This window comes from Pseudorca crassidens, chromosome 4 (genome assembly GCF_039906515.1).
Source record: "Pseudorca crassidens isolate mPseCra1 chromosome 4, mPseCra1.hap1, whole genome shotgun sequence".
Classification (NCBI taxonomy): Eukaryota; Metazoa; Chordata; class Mammalia; order Artiodactyla; family Delphinidae; genus Pseudorca; species Pseudorca crassidens.
Window position 1 is genome coordinate 75464618 of NC_090299.1, and position 17198 is coordinate 75481815.

General features: G+C 36.6%; 2 protein-coding genes across 9 annotated transcripts in view; one reads left to right on the plus strand and one right to left on the minus strand.

Moving 5' to 3' along the window:
* Positions 1–17198, minus strand: part of PPAT (phosphoribosyl pyrophosphate amidotransferase) — a 37085-nt gene that overhangs the window by 8458 nt on the left and 11429 nt on the right. The window contains exons 2-5 of one of the 2 annotated variants that reach the window (XM_067736099.1): positions 6351–6417; positions 1790–1996; positions 652–764; positions 403–548 (exon numbers count right to left, since the gene is read on the minus strand). In XM_067736099.1, the coding sequence (XP_067592200.1) occupies positions 403–548; positions 652–764; positions 1790–1996; positions 6351–6417 (533 nt within the window). The remainder of the gene's footprint in view (positions 1–402; positions 549–651; positions 765–1789; positions 1997–6350; positions 6418–17198) is intronic. The other variant, XM_067736100.1, reaches the window with a different exon arrangement.
* PAICS (phosphoribosylaminoimidazole carboxylase and phosphoribosylaminoimidazolesuccinocarboxamide synthase) overlaps positions 8035–17198 on the plus strand; it is a 51334-nt gene continuing 42170 nt past the window's right edge. For 2 of the 7 annotated variants that reach the window (XM_067736092.1, XM_067736094.1), the window contains exons 1-4: positions 8036–8433; positions 13019–13105; positions 14595–15029; positions 16155–16244. In XM_067736092.1, coding sequence (XP_067592193.1) covers positions 8052–8433; positions 13019–13105; positions 14595–15029; positions 16155–16244 — 994 coding nt within the window. In that variant the 5' untranslated portion in view covers positions 8036–8051. Of the gene's footprint in view, positions 8434–13018; positions 13106–14594; positions 15030–16154; positions 16245–17198 lie in introns of all 7 variants that reach the window. The other 5 variants (XM_067736090.1, XM_067736091.1, XM_067736093.1 and 2 more) reach the window with 5 other exon arrangements.

A 17198-nucleotide genomic window follows, 5' to 3' on the forward strand; every position in this document is an offset into this window, starting at 1 on the left:
TGACTTTAAGAGCATATGGTTCCTCATTTGACTAGAACCAAAGATAAAATTAATAATCCCAAGATCCCTTCAAACAATATGGTTTCGTGGCCTGAATAAGACATCTGATAAGTCAAAAAGAAAATCGCTGAAATCATACTGCACAAATGAAAAAGCTGGGCAAAGGATATGAATAGGCCACTCAGACAGGACAAAACAGGAACGTCCACTGAATATATTAAAAATGGCTCAGCTCAGAAATACTCAAGGAAATGTACTTTGAAAACGAAGTGTCATTTTTTTCCTTTTTACCTAGCTTTTACTCAATAAGCTCCTTATACCTACAGATTTCAGGGTGTGCCAACAGTAGGACAATGACTTGGGAAAGCATTATAAAATTATATTTCTTTTGAAGTTCATTACCTTTATCATTTATATCAGATACAGGAATAAGACGACCAATGCACAGAGGACGATTTCCATAAGGATCTCGTACTGCATAAATCACATCTCTGTGCATTATAATCAGAGAGTATGCTGTGGGTGCTTCCTTCATTAAGTTTTTAATCCTGGAATCAATTAAATAATTGAATGAATAATTTTAGTTACAAACACAAGCAAGACCAAGCTCTCATTACCAGACCTGCACACTCGGCCTACTTTTACCATTACCTTGCCACCCAGTCTGGGGTGTCATCTTGTTCCTGAGGAGGGGTATACGCCAGTAACTGGGTGATCATTTCGCTATCAGAACTTGTTGACAGACCAATACCGTGACGCAGAAGCTATTTGGAAAGGAGAAAAGTTGCAGTCATTAGAGGGGAAGCTTTAACTCACCCCTCACCCAATAGCCTGCCATCACAGAAAGAGATCAGGCATCCTGTAGAGGCTCAGTTAAGGAATCCTGCATCCTACCAATGGTAGGTATGTATGCATAATAACGGAGAACCGCTGCTGGAGGCAATGGGAAGTCTCTGAATCTTTTCAAACAGGAAAAAAAGGAAAAAAAAAAAAGTGCTTTAGGAGGTATACAGGAAAGCTTTTGAAAACTTTGAAAAATTTGATGGAATGTAGACCTGCAGTGGGTGGCTGGAGGAGGGGGACGGAGAAGGCATGAGGGTTTGGGATTATGGTTCTAACTTTTTCAGCCCTCGACACTCCTGAGAGAAAGGACACATTCCTGTAAGAGTGGCACACTGCAGTGCAGACTCTCAACTCAGGTTTTTTGGTGGTGGCGATCGTGGCTATCCATCCTCACTGATCATCCCTGATGCAGCGAAATGTGTAGAGGCGAAGTCGAGCATCTGGGTAAGGGGTTAGGCGAAAAATAATGCCCTGGGTATTGTTTAGAACGGAACTTCCAGTGGTACCTCTAAATAGTGAGTTTTAAAATAATTTTTACTTCATATTTATATTTTTTAAATTGTCTGAATAAAAAAATTTTTTTTCATTTCGGAGCAAAAAAACTGTATTATGGTAACGACAATGGCAGAAGCTAAGAAGAGGGCAGGACAAAGTTCTGGGAATACTTAAATCAATTTTACAAATCTCAACTCCAAAGCAGTGCATCAGAATCACCTTAGGAGCATATTAAAATGCAGACTCAGCAACCAGCCCCTCCCCAGACTCTGGCGGGGGGAATCTCTTAGAATTTGTAATTATAACAAATACTCCAGCTAATTCTGATACAGTTGTTCTTTGAAGTTAGATAACAGGTAGCAACAATAGGGTAATACCCTTTTCCAAGCTCCTCAATAACTTCTTTTCAGTAATTTATTACAATCATGAAAATGCATTAAAAAAACCTTACCTTTTTCCTTAAGCGAGCAGCATTTACCAATTCGCCATTATGTGCCACAGCTATTTTCCCATGAAGTGTTTCAACAACAAAGGGCTGGCAATTTTCTAATTCACAGTTTCCTTTAGTGGCGTACCTCGTGTGTCCAATTCCAAGATTTGAAGTATATAATTTCTTCAAATTGTCTTCAGTAAAGACGTGATTTACAAGACCCATTCCCTTGCAAAGTCAAAGTAAGAGCTCATTTTAGGGAAAAAAACACTAGTAGCATTTTTATATGCCTTTGCTCAGACAATCCCAAATTAGAAAATGAAGTTCACTTAATTTCTCTGTGCTGCAGAATTCTAATCTTAAAAAACAAAGTGGGTGGGCTTCCCTGGTGGCGCAGTGGTTGAGGGTCCGCCTGCCGATGCAGGGGGTGTGGTTCGTGCCCCGGTCCGGGAAGATCCCACATGCCGCGGAGTGGCTAGGCCCGTGAGCCATGGCTGCTGAGCCTGCGCGTCCGGAGCCTGTGCTCCGCAACGGGAGAGGCCACAACAGTGAGAGGCCCACATACCGCAAAAAAAAAAAAAAACAAAGGGGGGACTAACCTAATTGTAAGAACTGTGATGCATTAAAATATATATTTGAGGTGAAATTCACATAACAAAATTAACCATTTTAAAGTGAAAAATTCAGTGGTATTTAATGTGGTCACAATGTTGAAGTGCTTGTTTTATAAGATACTTTTTGATAAAACATTGAAGAACAGATGTACTAAGCGTTAACATTTGTCAAATACAATAAACTAAATTATTTGTAATTTTAAATTAAAGCATGTTAAAGTATTCAAATAAATGACTTGTCTGAGTCAGTCTAGCAAATCATCACTGGGAGAGAAATAAAAATAGTAATGACAAATAGAAGTGGTTGACCCTTGAACAATATAGGCTTGGACTGCACAGGTCCACTTTTTCATGGATTTTTTTCAATAAATATATCAGAAAATTTTTTTGGAGATTTGCAACAATTTAAAAATACTTGGCAGATGAACCATGTAGCCTAGAGTAACTGAAAAAAATTAAGAAAAATATGGGTATGTCATAAATAAAATATATTTAGATACTAGTCTATTTTACCATTTACTACCACAAAATATACACAATCCTATTATAAAATGTTAACATTTATCAAAACTTATGCACACAACAAACACAAACCATAAACTGTGCTATTTGCTGTTTCGAGAAATGTAAACAAACATAAAGGTGCTGTATTACATCATAACTGCATAAACTGAACTGCACTCCGTACTGTAATACTGTAATAATTTCGGAGCCACCTCCTGTTAATATTGCAGGGAGCTCAAGTGCTGCAAGTACCCACTTAAAATTCCATGTGACACTAATCCTCTCCGGGTGAGCCCTTCATCTCTACCTCAAGTTGCCTATTGCAGTAAAAAGTCTCCTCTCCCAGTTCCTGCGTATTTTTCTTCGTGTTTACTGCAATACCGTAAACCTTGAGTAACACCGTGGGACTCATTCAAAGTGCCACTAGTGATGCTGAAAGTGCTCCCAAGAAGCAGTCACGACTTTACAAGAAAAAGTTGAATTGCTTGATGTCTACTGTAGATTGAGGTCTGCAGCTGCAGCTGCCCCACCATTTCAAGATAAATGAATCCAGCATAAAGACCATTGCAAAAAAAAGAAAAGGAAATATGTGAAGCCGGTGCTGCAGCTATACCAGCGGGCATAAAAATCTTGCACTTTTTGTGAAATACCCTTTTATCTCATATTGAAAATGCAGCTTTTATGTGGGTGCATGATTGCTACAAGAAAGGCGTATCTATCTAATATGATTCAAGAAAAAGTGAAGTCATTATATGATAGCAATGCAAAAGGAAGGTGAAGGATCTAAAGCTGCAGAATTAAATGCCAGCAAAAGATGGCTGGATACTTTTAGGAAGAGATTTAGCTTAAAAAATGTCAAGATAACAGGGGAAGTGACTTCTGCAGACCAAGGGGCAGCAGGCAAGCTCCCAGACAGCATTAAGAAAATCATTGAGGAGAAAGGATATCTGCCTGAACAGGTTTTTAATGCAAAAAAAACAGGTTTTAACACAAAAGTGACCTATTGTGGGAAATAAAATACCACAAAGGACATTTATCAGTAAGGAAGTGACGCAATGCAAACACCAGGATTTAAGCAGTAAGGGATAAGCTACTCTCCTGTTTTGTGCAAATGCAGTCAGGTTTAGGATCAGGGCTGCCCTTATCTATAAAGCTGCTAACACCCCCTCCCCACCCCAAGCCTTAAGGGGAAAAGATAAACAGCAGCTGCTAGTCTTTTTTCTTTTTTTTAAAATAAATTTATTTATTTATTTATTTTATTTTTGGCTGCATTGGGTCTTTGTTGCTGCCCACGGGCTTTCTCTAGTTGTGGCGAGCTGGGGTTACTCTTCCTTGCATTGCGCAGGCTTCTCATTGCGGTGCACGGGCTCTAAGCATGCGGGCTTCAGTAGTTGTGGCTCACAGGCTCTAGAGTGCAGGCTCAGTAGTTGTGGTGCATGGGCTTAGTTGCTCCGTGGCATATGGGATCTTCCTGGACCAGGGCTTGAACCCATGTCCCCTGCACTGACAGGCGTATTCTTAACCACTGCACCACCAGGGAAGTCTGGCTGCTAGTCTTTTAACACATGGTTGTACAACAAGAAAGTCTGAACAACAAGAACACTTTTTCTGGACTGGTTCCATCAATGCTTTATCCCTGAAGTCAGGAAGTACCTTGCTAGTAAGGGATTGCCTTTTAAAGTTCTTTTGATATTGGACAACGCCCCTCCCATCCAGAACCCCATGAGTTCAACACGGTCAGACCCAAGTGGTCAAAGTGGTGTGCTTGCCCCCAAACATACCTCTAATTCAGCCTCCCTATCAGGGGATCATAAGGACCTTCAAGGCTCATTACACAAGGTACTCTATGGAGAGCACTGTCTACGCCATGGAAGACAAACCCAACAGAAAGAACATCATGAAAGCCTGGAAGGATTACACCACTGAAGATGCCGCAGTTGTTATAGGAAAAGCTGGAAAAGCCGTCAGACCTGAAACAATAAATTCCTGCTGGAGAAAACTGTGTCCAGATGTTGTGCATGACTTCATAGGATTTACAACAGAACCAGTCAAAGAAATCATGAAAGAGATTGTGGATATGGTAAAAAAAATAAAAAATATAAATAAATAAAAATGGTGGGGGATGAAGTGAAGATATGGATCTTGGAGAAATTCAAGAGCTAACAGTCACCATACCAGAGGAATTAACAGAAGATGACTTGGTGGAGATGAGTGCTTTCGAACCAGTGCCAGATGATGAGGAATAAGACACAGAAGAAGCAGTGCCAGAAACAAACTGACACTCTGGCAGTAGGGTTCCGATTATTCAAGACTCTTTTTGGACTTCTTTTACAACATGGACCCTTCTATGATACAGGCACTGAAACTAAAGCAAACCGTGGAACAATTGGTACCACATAGAAACATTCTGGGAGAAATAAAAAAAGCAAAAAGTCAGACAGAAATTACAACATATTTCCATCAAGTTACATACAGTGTACCTGCCTCTCCTGCCTCCCCTTCCCACCTCTTCCACACCTGAGACAGCAAGACCAACCCCTCCTCTTCCTCCTACTCATTAGGAATGAAGGCTACTAGGTTGAAGTCCTTTATGATGATTCACTTCCACTTAATGAAGAGTGAATCATCAACATACTGTACAGTTAATAAACTTACCTGTTGTGGATGTGTGAGAGTCTTCTTGTGAAAATCTAGTAACTGTACAGCAGAAACCATATGAGACATTTTGGTGTCACCACCATCACCATTGCCTAAGTAGTCATTGTGTACAACATCATGTGGAAGACGGGTATTAAAGTGGACAGCCCATCTTTACATAGGCATAAAGTGAGTGATATTTTATAACGATTCATTTATTAGTGTATAGGCTAGGCAACCATAAAGCAATCATATTGCTTCTTCTTTGTTACCAATGCATGAATTGTTATACCTATAAATATGAATTTTTTCACATTATCTTTTCATTTTTGAGGTCTAGTGTTAGTAATACATATAACATCTACAGTGTTCTGTATTAAGACTACATTAACATAGGTACCAACAGAATTTATCTTGTAAAAAGACAACATAAGCTTATTGTATCGATAAAGGCAGTACTATACTGTAAATGTATTTTCTCTCCTTTATGATTTTAATAATATTTTTTCTCTAGCTTACTTTATTGTAAGAACGGTATATAATACATATGACATAAAAAATATGTGTTAATCAACTGTTTATGTTATCAGTTAAGGTTTCCCGTCAACAGTAGGCTATTAGTGGTTAAGTTTTGGGGAAGTCAAAAGATATATGCAGATACTGGACTGAACAAATGTCAGCGTCCATAACCTGCATTGTTCAAGGGTCAACTATACTTCTAATTACAAATTATTTTTATTCAAAGTTCCTCCTCTCACCACTATATACTAATTATCTTCGGGCTATTGTTACCTTTATACTCAACATTTTTTAATGCTTAAATATACCTTGTGTGTTTTGAATGTTGGTATCGAATTCCCATCACTGGTCACAATACCAGCACTCTCCTGACCCCTGTGAATATAAAAAGGTATCAGCTGTTAAATTTACCCCATTGATAAGCTTCTTAATGACTTTTATGAAACATACTTTTCTCAGTAACATCCATGAACTCAGTCTTACACCACATTAAATGCTACTAGCACTGGTGCCACTTCCACTCATGATGATGACAATGACAACGATTAGCAATAGCTGCAGATGAGACTGTCTGAGTTCTAACTAATACGCCAGGCACTGTCCTAAGCATTTACATGAATGATCTAATTTATTAGGCTTTGAAAACAATCCTCTGAAGTAGGTACTATGATTACCATTCACATTTTACAGAAAAGGACAACACTAAAGAAACAGAAGTAACTTGTCTAATGTCACACAGAGAATGGTGGCACAGCCAGGATTAGAACACAGACAACCTGGCTTCAAAACTTGTACTTCTAACCTCTGTATTATGTGACCTCTAAATAAGGTTGAGTATGTAGATATAAATAAAAAGCTCCAAATAAAGTAGCAGGTAAAATGCTTGTGGGTACTGGAATTATGAACAAAATTAATTTTTTTGTTTTGTTTTGCTTTTTGCACTCACCAAATTTTTTCTGTCAAATATCTATCACTTTTGTCTTCAGAAAGTAAATGCTACTTCAAAAAAGGCCAAGCTGATGAGACACTCTGTATCTCATTTCCTGCATTAGTATTTTTAGGTGATGATACAAAGAAAGCCAGAAGCTAGGCTTCCTAGCTAGGTAGGGTAACACACTCGTAAGACTCAGAGGATCTGCACCACAGTGGAGTACAAACTCAAAAGATACAATAAAGGTTCAAAGTGCTCAACGATTTTTAGTAGTTCTGAACAAGTGCTATAAATACTAGATGTTTATTAACAAATTTTTGTTCCAAAGAATATATATCAGGGTAGAAATAAAAAGTAAATCTCTACCATAATATGTATGTATACATTAACAACTAATACATGATTTATTTGGTAAAAAGGATCTTTTCCAAAATTGTAATTGTTTAGACATTTTAATGACAAGAAAAATTACAATATTAAATGTACTTGCAAAGTAAAAATCTAAAAAGTTAAAATTGAAGTGATTTTACTAAATTACCAATGCTTTACATACTATGAACTATTATGCTGAAAACAGACATGCGTAATACTATACATCCTATATAAATGAATAATTTGTGACTTAGGATTTATTTATTTAGTGAAATGATGTGGTTTGTAGTTAACCAATGTTCAAAGACTAAGTGATTCATATCAGAGGAGAAATAAAAATGTTAGCCATAAACCTTAGGGCAGAAAGAACCTCTGCCAACCATTTTCAAAACAAACAAACAAAAAATCAACAATCATATAGTAAATTACAAATAAACACAAAAAAAGTTTTCTTTCCCTTTTGTCTCAAGGGTAATTTTTCCTTTAAAGCTGAAATGAATAACATTAGGAATCATTTAGGTCCAGGCTTCTTTAATCACAAAGCCTGCTTATTTGGCAGTTTCTCAAGTTACTCCCCTCAGGCAGCTTGAACCAGTTAAACTAGATCCTTTCAGCTCTTCAGAGCTTATTGACAACCAGCCGTCTGGTTTCCTAGGAAACAAAACCTTGGCTAGAAATAGTGAATCATTTCCAGGTCACTTTCAACATGGAGAGTGGAGCAGGAAAGCACTGGACTGAGGAAGAGGTTAAAGCTTTGCTAAGTATCTGGGCAGAAAAAAATATACGAAAACAACTCTATGGAACACTGAGAAATAAAGGAATATTCATCTACATTGCTAAAAGGCTGCAAGCACTAGGAGTATACAGAGATTGGAAACAGTGCCGGGCAAAGTACAAAAATCTCAAATATGAATACAGAACGGTTAAATATGCCCACAACTCTGGAGACAGCTCTAAAACTATGAAGTTCTTCCATGATTTGGATGCGATCCTGCAGTATGAACCTGCCACACAATTAACAGAGGAAGATGCAAATGACAGGTGCCTGGCAACGCTGAGCCAAAGTACAGCCCCAGAGATCACTGAAGGTAAAAAGAAAAAGTACCATTCTTTTGTTTTTACCCAGCAAACTGTAAAAGAACCAGACTTGAGTCCATATGATAAATAGCCTGAAATATCAAGGTTGAGAAAAATAACTGACCTGTTATGTATATGCTATTTTGCACAAGGTAAAAATTAATCTCAAAAGAGTTTAATGCCAACCATTTTAAAAACCTGTAAAATACAGAAAAAACACGTTAAAATGACACCAACTGCTAGTGCCAACTGCTCCTTACCCATGTTGATGCAGTTTTTGGAAAATGGATTGTGTTCTGAAAATATTTTAAGTCTTAATTTTATAAGAGTCGTGAAAAAAATATATATTGCTCAACTGTTGTTTTCCCACAGCTCCAAATAAGATAGAACTTTCTGCTCTATATTATGTTCCCATTTTCCTAAATTTATAAATAAAAGCACTAAAATACTAATAACTGATAAAGAACTTCCTTACTTGTTTGGAAGAACATCTCCATTTTAACAGTAAGTAAAACAAATAGATTTGATAGATTAAATGATTTATGATTAAATGATTTAAATACTGGCATATCTCAGGGATATTGTGGGTTCAGCTCTAGACCTCTGCAATAAAGCAAATATCTCAACAAAGCGAGTCACACAAACTTTTTGGTTTCACAGTGCATATACAGTATGTTTACACTATACTGTAGTCTATTAAATGTGTAACAGCATTAGGTCTAAAAAAAAAACCAATGTATATGCCTTAATTAAAAAATACTTCATTGCTAAAAAAATGCTAACCATCATTTTAGCTTTCAGTGAGTTGTAGCAGTAACATCAAAGATCACTGATCACAGATCACCATAATACAATTAACTAGTTTGAAACATCTTGAGAGTTACCAAAATGTGACACAGAGACCAGAAACGAGCATGCTGTTGGAAAAATGGCGCTAACAGGCTTGCTTGACACAGGGTTGCCACAAACCTTTAATCTGCCAAAAATACAATATCTGAAAAGTAATATATGCCTTATTAAAACAAGGTTCTTGAGCTGCTGTGTTGTTAAACCCAACACTATTTACATAGAATTTGCTCGCTGTGGAAGCCGAACGTATCACTAGGCAAATTGGGAAAAATCAATGGCAGTAATGAGATTTCTCCCATGGCCAAAATTTTAGCATAGCTATTTTTAAGAACAGAGTTGTTCAATTCAATTCAAAATCTGTTTAATACCTACTGTCTGTGTACACCGTGTGCAAAGCAGTGAGTTACATGCATTCATGGATGTAACCACAGAAAGGAGGGAACTGTGAATAAATGTAACCCAAAAGAAAGTGGTAAGTGGTATAATAAAGGTACCAAATAAGAAGGGGGGTTAAAGATGAGAGATTACAGTTGAGTTAACTTGGGTTATCTGAACTTCGTGTTTAAAGCTCAATAATAAAATCCTTTGGTAAAAAAATCCACCCAACTTACTGCCTTTACACTTCTAATACCAAACCAAATTCTGAGAAAGCTTTGCAGTCATTACCAAGTTAAACAGTAATTATATTATTTTATTCAGTTTATCACTCTGCACTCATCATCATCTAAATGCTTTAAGTATTGATTAACAATAAGTAAATCACTCACTGAGCTTCTGAAAGGCCTTGATTTAACCACAGGTTGGTGTAATGAAGATGTGATGGTAATATCTCCACTTCTTAATGGGATCTTCTAGCCCTTTCAGCTACTTGCATGGCTCCAAACTCCCCATTTCACTCATAAGCAGAGGGCCCACAATACACCTTAACCATGTACGTTTAGGGTATGTCAAACACCCAGTTCTAAAACCAACTCTCTTCCCCCATCAAAACTGATCCTCCTACAAATTGCTTCCACCTTACTATCACTGTATTTCTGGTCACTTAAATAGAAATGTTTGAGACAACCTTGATTTTTTGTCAGTCACTAAGTCCTTAAAAAAAATCTACTGACATGTTTCATAAATTTATCTCTCTGCTCCATTTTCATTACCACCATCCAGAACTTCATCGCATGGAATATTAGGATAACCTCTTAACTGGCCTCCCCAGTTTTCAGCCCCTTCTCACATTATCTTCCACAATGCCACTGATTGTTTTTATACAATTTTTTAAATTATAAAATTACAAACAATTAGCATTTTGTTTACATTTAAAATAATCTTTAAATTATACCCAGAATTGACCATAATTTAGGGTTAAATGTTACTTAATGGTTCCATAATATTTAACTGAGTGCATATACCAGAGTTTGGGTCTTTGCCCCCTTATATAACGGATGCTGCGATCGATTACCTTTCTCTTTTTTTTGGCCACACTGCACGACTTCCGGGATCTTAGTTCCCTGACCAGGGATTGAACCTGGGCCCCAGCAGTGAGAGCGCCACGTCCTAAACATTGGACCGCCAGGGAATTCCCTACAATCAATTATCTTTTGTCCATTTTTAAAATTATTACTTTAGGATAGGCTATCAGAATTCAATTTCTGGTTCAGCGGGGGGTATAATTACTTTGAAACATATTGCTAAAATAACTGCTTTCCAAAAGAATTGTAATTTAACAATGAGACTGTCCCTCTTATAGAACCCTGTCAAGTAAGATTATGGAGTGAGGTTGAAAGGGGGAGAGACTTTGCTAATTTAATAAATAATGGAGTATGCTAATTTAATAAAGAACCGAGTACAACAGTGTATGCAATAAATAACTTTTACTTTGCATTTGTTTAATTACTAGTGCTGTGGAACATTTTCCTACATATTTATTCAGTTTTACAAATTGACTGTTCATGTCAATTGAGGTCTTCGAAAAATCTGCATGACCTCTTTGGCCTTACAAGTTTGGCTGATTTTTATGCGACCCACAAAAGTTGAAAGTTTTAATATAGTCACATAGTTTCTTTTCTAAGGCTTAGAAAGCTCTCCTTTCTCCAGGTCTAATTCATTTATAATGTCTTCTGGTGTTTTTGGTGGAAGCAGCAGAATTTTTATTGGTGTAGGGTAAAAAGAGGAAGGGAAGGAAATGAATGTGCCTTTTCTACTGTTGGGATCAACCTCATTCATGCAAGGGGTAAGGACAGAGGATCTGGTCCCTTCTGTTAGGCAGCAGGTAGTCTGACTGAGCCTTTGCAAAAGACCCAAATACAAATTCTAAGACGCTTCATGTTCCGGAAGTTATAATTATCCTCAACCTCAGAATACCTTTGGCCGACTGCGGCCAAATCATATTCCTTCGCTGAAAGAAAGTTTCCGCTCTCTTTCCCTCCTCTTCCTACATACAAATGCATTAGGAATAATGACTTAAGAGTTTCAGTTTAAAATCTCCCCATGGCATGGGGCCCCTACATACAATTTTGGGATTCATGCTAGGAATGACCAACCTAAGGGAAAAAAAAGAGAAATCCCCTGAAGAAGTTGGGGAGAGAGCTTTTCTTTTCTTCCCCCCACCTGTATGTTCAGCTCCAGGACCTTTTCAGTAAACAAAAGTAGGCCCTAAAGCAGAAAACAGAATAGCAAACCCTACCTTTCCTTGCTGTTCTCATCAAGCTCGGCTGTTAAATTACCTGGGGATATTAACATCTTTTGTTCTTCTCTCTAAAGAGAATTTTTATGTAACTTCAGATTTTTATTTCCCATATTCCCAACTAAATCCAAAACATCCCCTAACTGCAATTTAGCCTCAAATAATTATGAAACTTGATTTAAAAACTGACAATTTTTATATTGAGTTTTAAATTTATACAATTATGCCATTTGAAAACACTGATACTTCCCTTATTTTTCACTTGTTTGTTTTTAATATAAGAATCCCCAGTACAATGTTTAAGATGATAAACAGCATTCATTTTCTTATTCTTTAATGGAATGCCTTGAAATTATAATGGTGAATAGTAATTTTAAAATGAACGTTTGCACCATCAAAATCATACCTAACATTGATCTCCTAATGTAAAATGCTATTTCCGTTACTCAGTAAAACAAAATTAGAAAAACATGTGGAAATGATATAAGGAGATCAAGGAGGGATGTCTTCATTTTTCAAGGCTGGCATGGTTCTTTTAAATGGTACATTCCTTGGTCCATTTAAGCAAAACTTAGATTAATTTCTGGAAAGTTTAGTATGTATCAATCAACTAGTTACATACGATACATACCAACTCAGCTATTTGACCATATGCCAATAAAACAAGATTTTCTGATTATCTCATTGCAGGATTTCTCTTTCACATTACCAGTATCACTTAAAGGGCCGACTATGTTAAAGCACCTAAAATACAAAAAAAAAGAAAATACCTCATTTTAAAGACGTAATTTAATTTGAAAACTAACTGCAACCATCTCTAGAAACTTATAAAAGAAGCAAACAATTCTAGTGGAAGTTCAAAATGTCAATGTGATGGAAGAAATTAGATTTCTCTTTATGGACATAAATATTTAAACCATATTATACCACTATTACAAAAAGCATCTAACCTAAATCTATAATCCTTCATGAATATGAACAAATTCAACTCAAACTATTAGCATTATCAGTTATAATCCAATTTTAATTTTCCTTCGTACTTATTTCTAAAAGGAATTCTCTCTTTCCAGGCAAAATGTCAGTTACATCAGTAGACAAGGAAGACATCCCAGGAAATCCTTTACTTTTGGTTTCTCATGTCAGACCAATGGAACTAGGTAGGTATGGTATGGTGGGCCAAATATATAGTGAAACTGATCCAATTTCAAATTGGAAAGTAAGATTGGTTTCAAATCTGAGAAAATGGATGAGTTTTCCTGGTAGAAACACTTAAGATTAATTTATGTTTCCCTCTTTTTTACCAACCTATAAAAAAAAAAATCATTTCTAAAACAAATGATTTCCTTAACAAAATGTAAATTGCCTGGCAATATTAGCCTTCAAACCTCCAATCTTTATTATTTAAATATAGTAAGGCATCTGATGGCCAAAATTACACATAGTAAGTGCTTAATATTAATGAGCATATGACTTCAGCATTTCTGGGGTCTAAGAAGAACAGAATTTTATATTTGAAAGTAAATAATATCAAATCCATAATGAAGTCAAGGATGATTTTATTCACCCAAAAAGTCAACATAAATCTCTTTCTTGCTTCTAAATTCTTACTGAAAGTTAATCCAAGTATGGAAAAATACTGAAAAGCATCTTAAAGAAAAGAAATTAAATACACCACAAAATAAAAACAACTCCCTACCTCAAGTAAATACTATAGTGTTTTTTAATGAGTAATGTTATGGATGCTGAGGTCCAAACTACCTTTTTATTAAACATGAAATCTGAGAAAAACAAGATAATGGGTTGTTAAATAACCAATATAATGTCAAGTAATGCCATTACCATAAAACGACTTGCAGAACTGTACCAGAGATGTAATACAAAGTTATTAAAATATTTATAACTAAGTGGAGACATTCTGCCTAATGCATTATGAAATTTCTGGCACATTTCCTTGCATTAAAAGAATATAATATTTCACTTTGGCATTTGGTCTTTAATCAATGGGACATCTTTTATTTTCACAAAGAGTAGGAAGCACCAGTTATTAATGTGCCTCTTCCAAGCCCTTCATTCATGAATAGTCTTGGTTCTCAACCCTGAACTGCACACTAGAATCACAATCCAGGGATGAGGGGTGAGGGCAGTGGTTTATAAAAGCTCCCTAGGAGATTCTGATATGCAGCAAGTGGAAACCATTAGATAAAGAAAAAGCATGGGAAGGAGATAAATTGCTCACACCTATCATGAAAAAGTTGTCTTCAACAAGCTGTTTTCTTATGTAATTATATTTATTGCTTTTGACAAATAAATATTACAAAATTATATATTCGACTTTCACTATATACTAACATACATCCCACATACTAAAGGAGTGGAATGGAAGAGAAAGAAACGATAGAGAAGAAAGTTGATCGAAATGTAACTAATTAAAAACACAGCTTTATTAAAGCCAGTCACTGTCACGGTAAGGAACAGATTCAGGTTCTGTGCTTCCATTTCCCAACTAGTTTAAGAGAAAAACTAAGCTACGATTTACATTTCATCTCCTACAGAGAAAATTACTTCCTTTACTAATGTTGCATCCGATTATTTATCTTAGCTGACGTGTGTAACCCATATATCTGTTTCCCTCCCCACCCGGTACAGGTAACTCTCCACCAATAATGGAACCCCCTAATAATCCAACTTTCATTCCAGCTGTAGCAAATGAAGGAGGAAAACACTGGACTGTGCCAGAAGTCAGGGCTCTGATAGGCATCTGGTCTGATAAAGGCATACAACAACAACTAGAGGGAACAGTGAGAAATAAGAGGATATTTGAACAAATTGCTGCCGAGCTTCAGAAACTCGGAATAGAGAGAGACTGGAAGCAGTGCAGAACAAAGTACAAAAACTTAAAACATGAATACAAGATTGTAAGAATGGCTCAAGACCTAGGCATGACTAAGAGTATGAAATTTTTTACTGAGTTGGATGCTATTCTGGGACACAGTAAAACAGAAAACTCACAAGAACAGGAATCCCACGATGGAAAGGAAGCCACAGGATGTGCCAATGTAAAAATGGAAGACGATCAGACAGGTAGGAAGGCAAAGAAAAGTAATCTTAACATCATGCAACCATATAAAAAAATGTCAATACATGAATACAGTTTAAGTTAAATAGGTTTCATTAAATGCTATTCAACAAGCTAATTGCTCAATTTATCATGAAACAGATTTCACATATATTTGATCAGAACACAGAAAATAGTACAGAGTTGCACAGAAGGAGGAAAGAAATTTGAATTTCTAGAAGTTTAAAAAGACCAATTTTAATAAAGCAAAAATGCAATTCCAGATGGCAGAAGTTAAAGCAAATTTTCATACCAGTTGTGGTAAAATCATGAGTAAACAGAAAAGGGGCATTGAAAAACTTAGAAAAATACAAAACCTGTGAGAATGTAAGTGTGAGTTGTCCTGGGACACATCATAAAGTTCTTCAAAACGAGTTTAACCCAGAGGATTGAGATGCAATATACACAAAGACATGACAGACAGCATGAAATAAACTGTATGAGTTCTAGGCCAGGAGTCAGGAAATCCAAGTTCTAACTCAGTCTCTGTGGAACTTTGAACTCACAAGTCTCTCCTCTAGACCTGACTATGTAAAAGGGCAGACTGGACAAGACATTCTTAAAGACCTCTACCAAACATAATGTTTCTAGATCTTAACATCATTAAATGATGCAGTTCTAATTCTTAAGAGTATGAGTGTGTGTCTAGGGGAAAGAGAGGGAAATGATAGAGAGTTAGGATTGGGAAATGGTGGTGAGAAGTCCTAAAATGTTTCACTGGTGGACAAGAAAAGAAACTGGTCTGCTGGAGAACTATACATCTCCCCCATTAAAATTAAAATGTAAAATAACTGGTGATCAAGTAGCCCAACAGCAGTGGCCTGATTATGTTCCTACAGTAATTGCTGGAGGTGCAGCTGAAGATGACTGTCAGTTTTATGTCAGAAGACCTAGTAACACCAGATATTTATAGTGACCTAAGACTAAAAAATATGTTTAAGGATGGGGAATCTAAGCTACAGAAAAGTGAACAACCACAGTTTTTAGTATCAGGTTCACTCTAAAAGGGAAAATAATATATCAGAACTTAAAACACAAATCTGAAAGTGAATAAAAAACAAACCACCATATATCCCACTATGTTCATACAGTCATTACTGGAGATGCAGCTGAAGACGACTCGGTCAGTAATATGTCAGAAGACCTAAGAGAGACAGATACGAGACAAAGCCCTGGCACAGGTAAAACAGTATTCGTTTTTGGTTCTTTTTTGGTCTGTGACAAAATACATAAGATGTTATTATAAGATGCTGCTACAGACTGAACTGTGTCACCCCCAAATTCGTATGTTGAAGCTCTAACCCCCGCTGTTATTACATTTGGAGATGGGGCCGTTGGGAGATAATTAGGTTTAGATGAGGTCATAAGGGTGAGGCCTTCATGATGAGTTTTATGGGGACATGTGTATGCATATGGCTGATTCGCTTTGTTGTGCCACAGAAACTAACACAGTATTGTGAAGTAATTATACTCCAATAAAGATCTATTTAAAAAAAAGAACATATACGAGAACGTTATAACATTATGAAGTACTGTTGGATAATACATTTCCAAAATACAGAAATGGAAGGTGGAAATTATTAATGACAGTAAAGTTCCCTAAGGCTGTTGTTCTCAAAGTGTAGCGGCATCAGCATCATCTGGGAACTTATTCAAAACGCAAATTCTTGGGCCCCATCCAGAATCAGAAACTCTGAAGGTGAGGCCCAGCAATCTGTTAAGTACTTCAGGTGATTCTGATATATGTCAAATTTGAGAACCACTGCCCTGTGGTATAGGGTAGTAAGGGGATGAAGAGTGTGTGTTTCCTATCGGATGGTTTGCCTTTTACACAAACCAAAATTGGGGGAAGAGGAAGCCTAGCCATCACAGACCTTGTATGTAGTCTTTCAGTCGAAAGCTTCATAGAGCCTTGGGAAGTATAAAGACCAATGCTGATTAAAAAATCAGGGGCCCCACGGTCTTGGCAAACTTCAGATAAAAAGCTTGATGGGAGAAAGGATAGCTGCCAGAACACTGACAGGTATAAATGGAGAGAAATTAAGGAGACTAACTAGACAGGAATGTGCAGCTGACTAGAGTGAGACAACAAAAGTAAACAAAGCTCTGTGCTCCTAAGGATTCTAAAGATATCA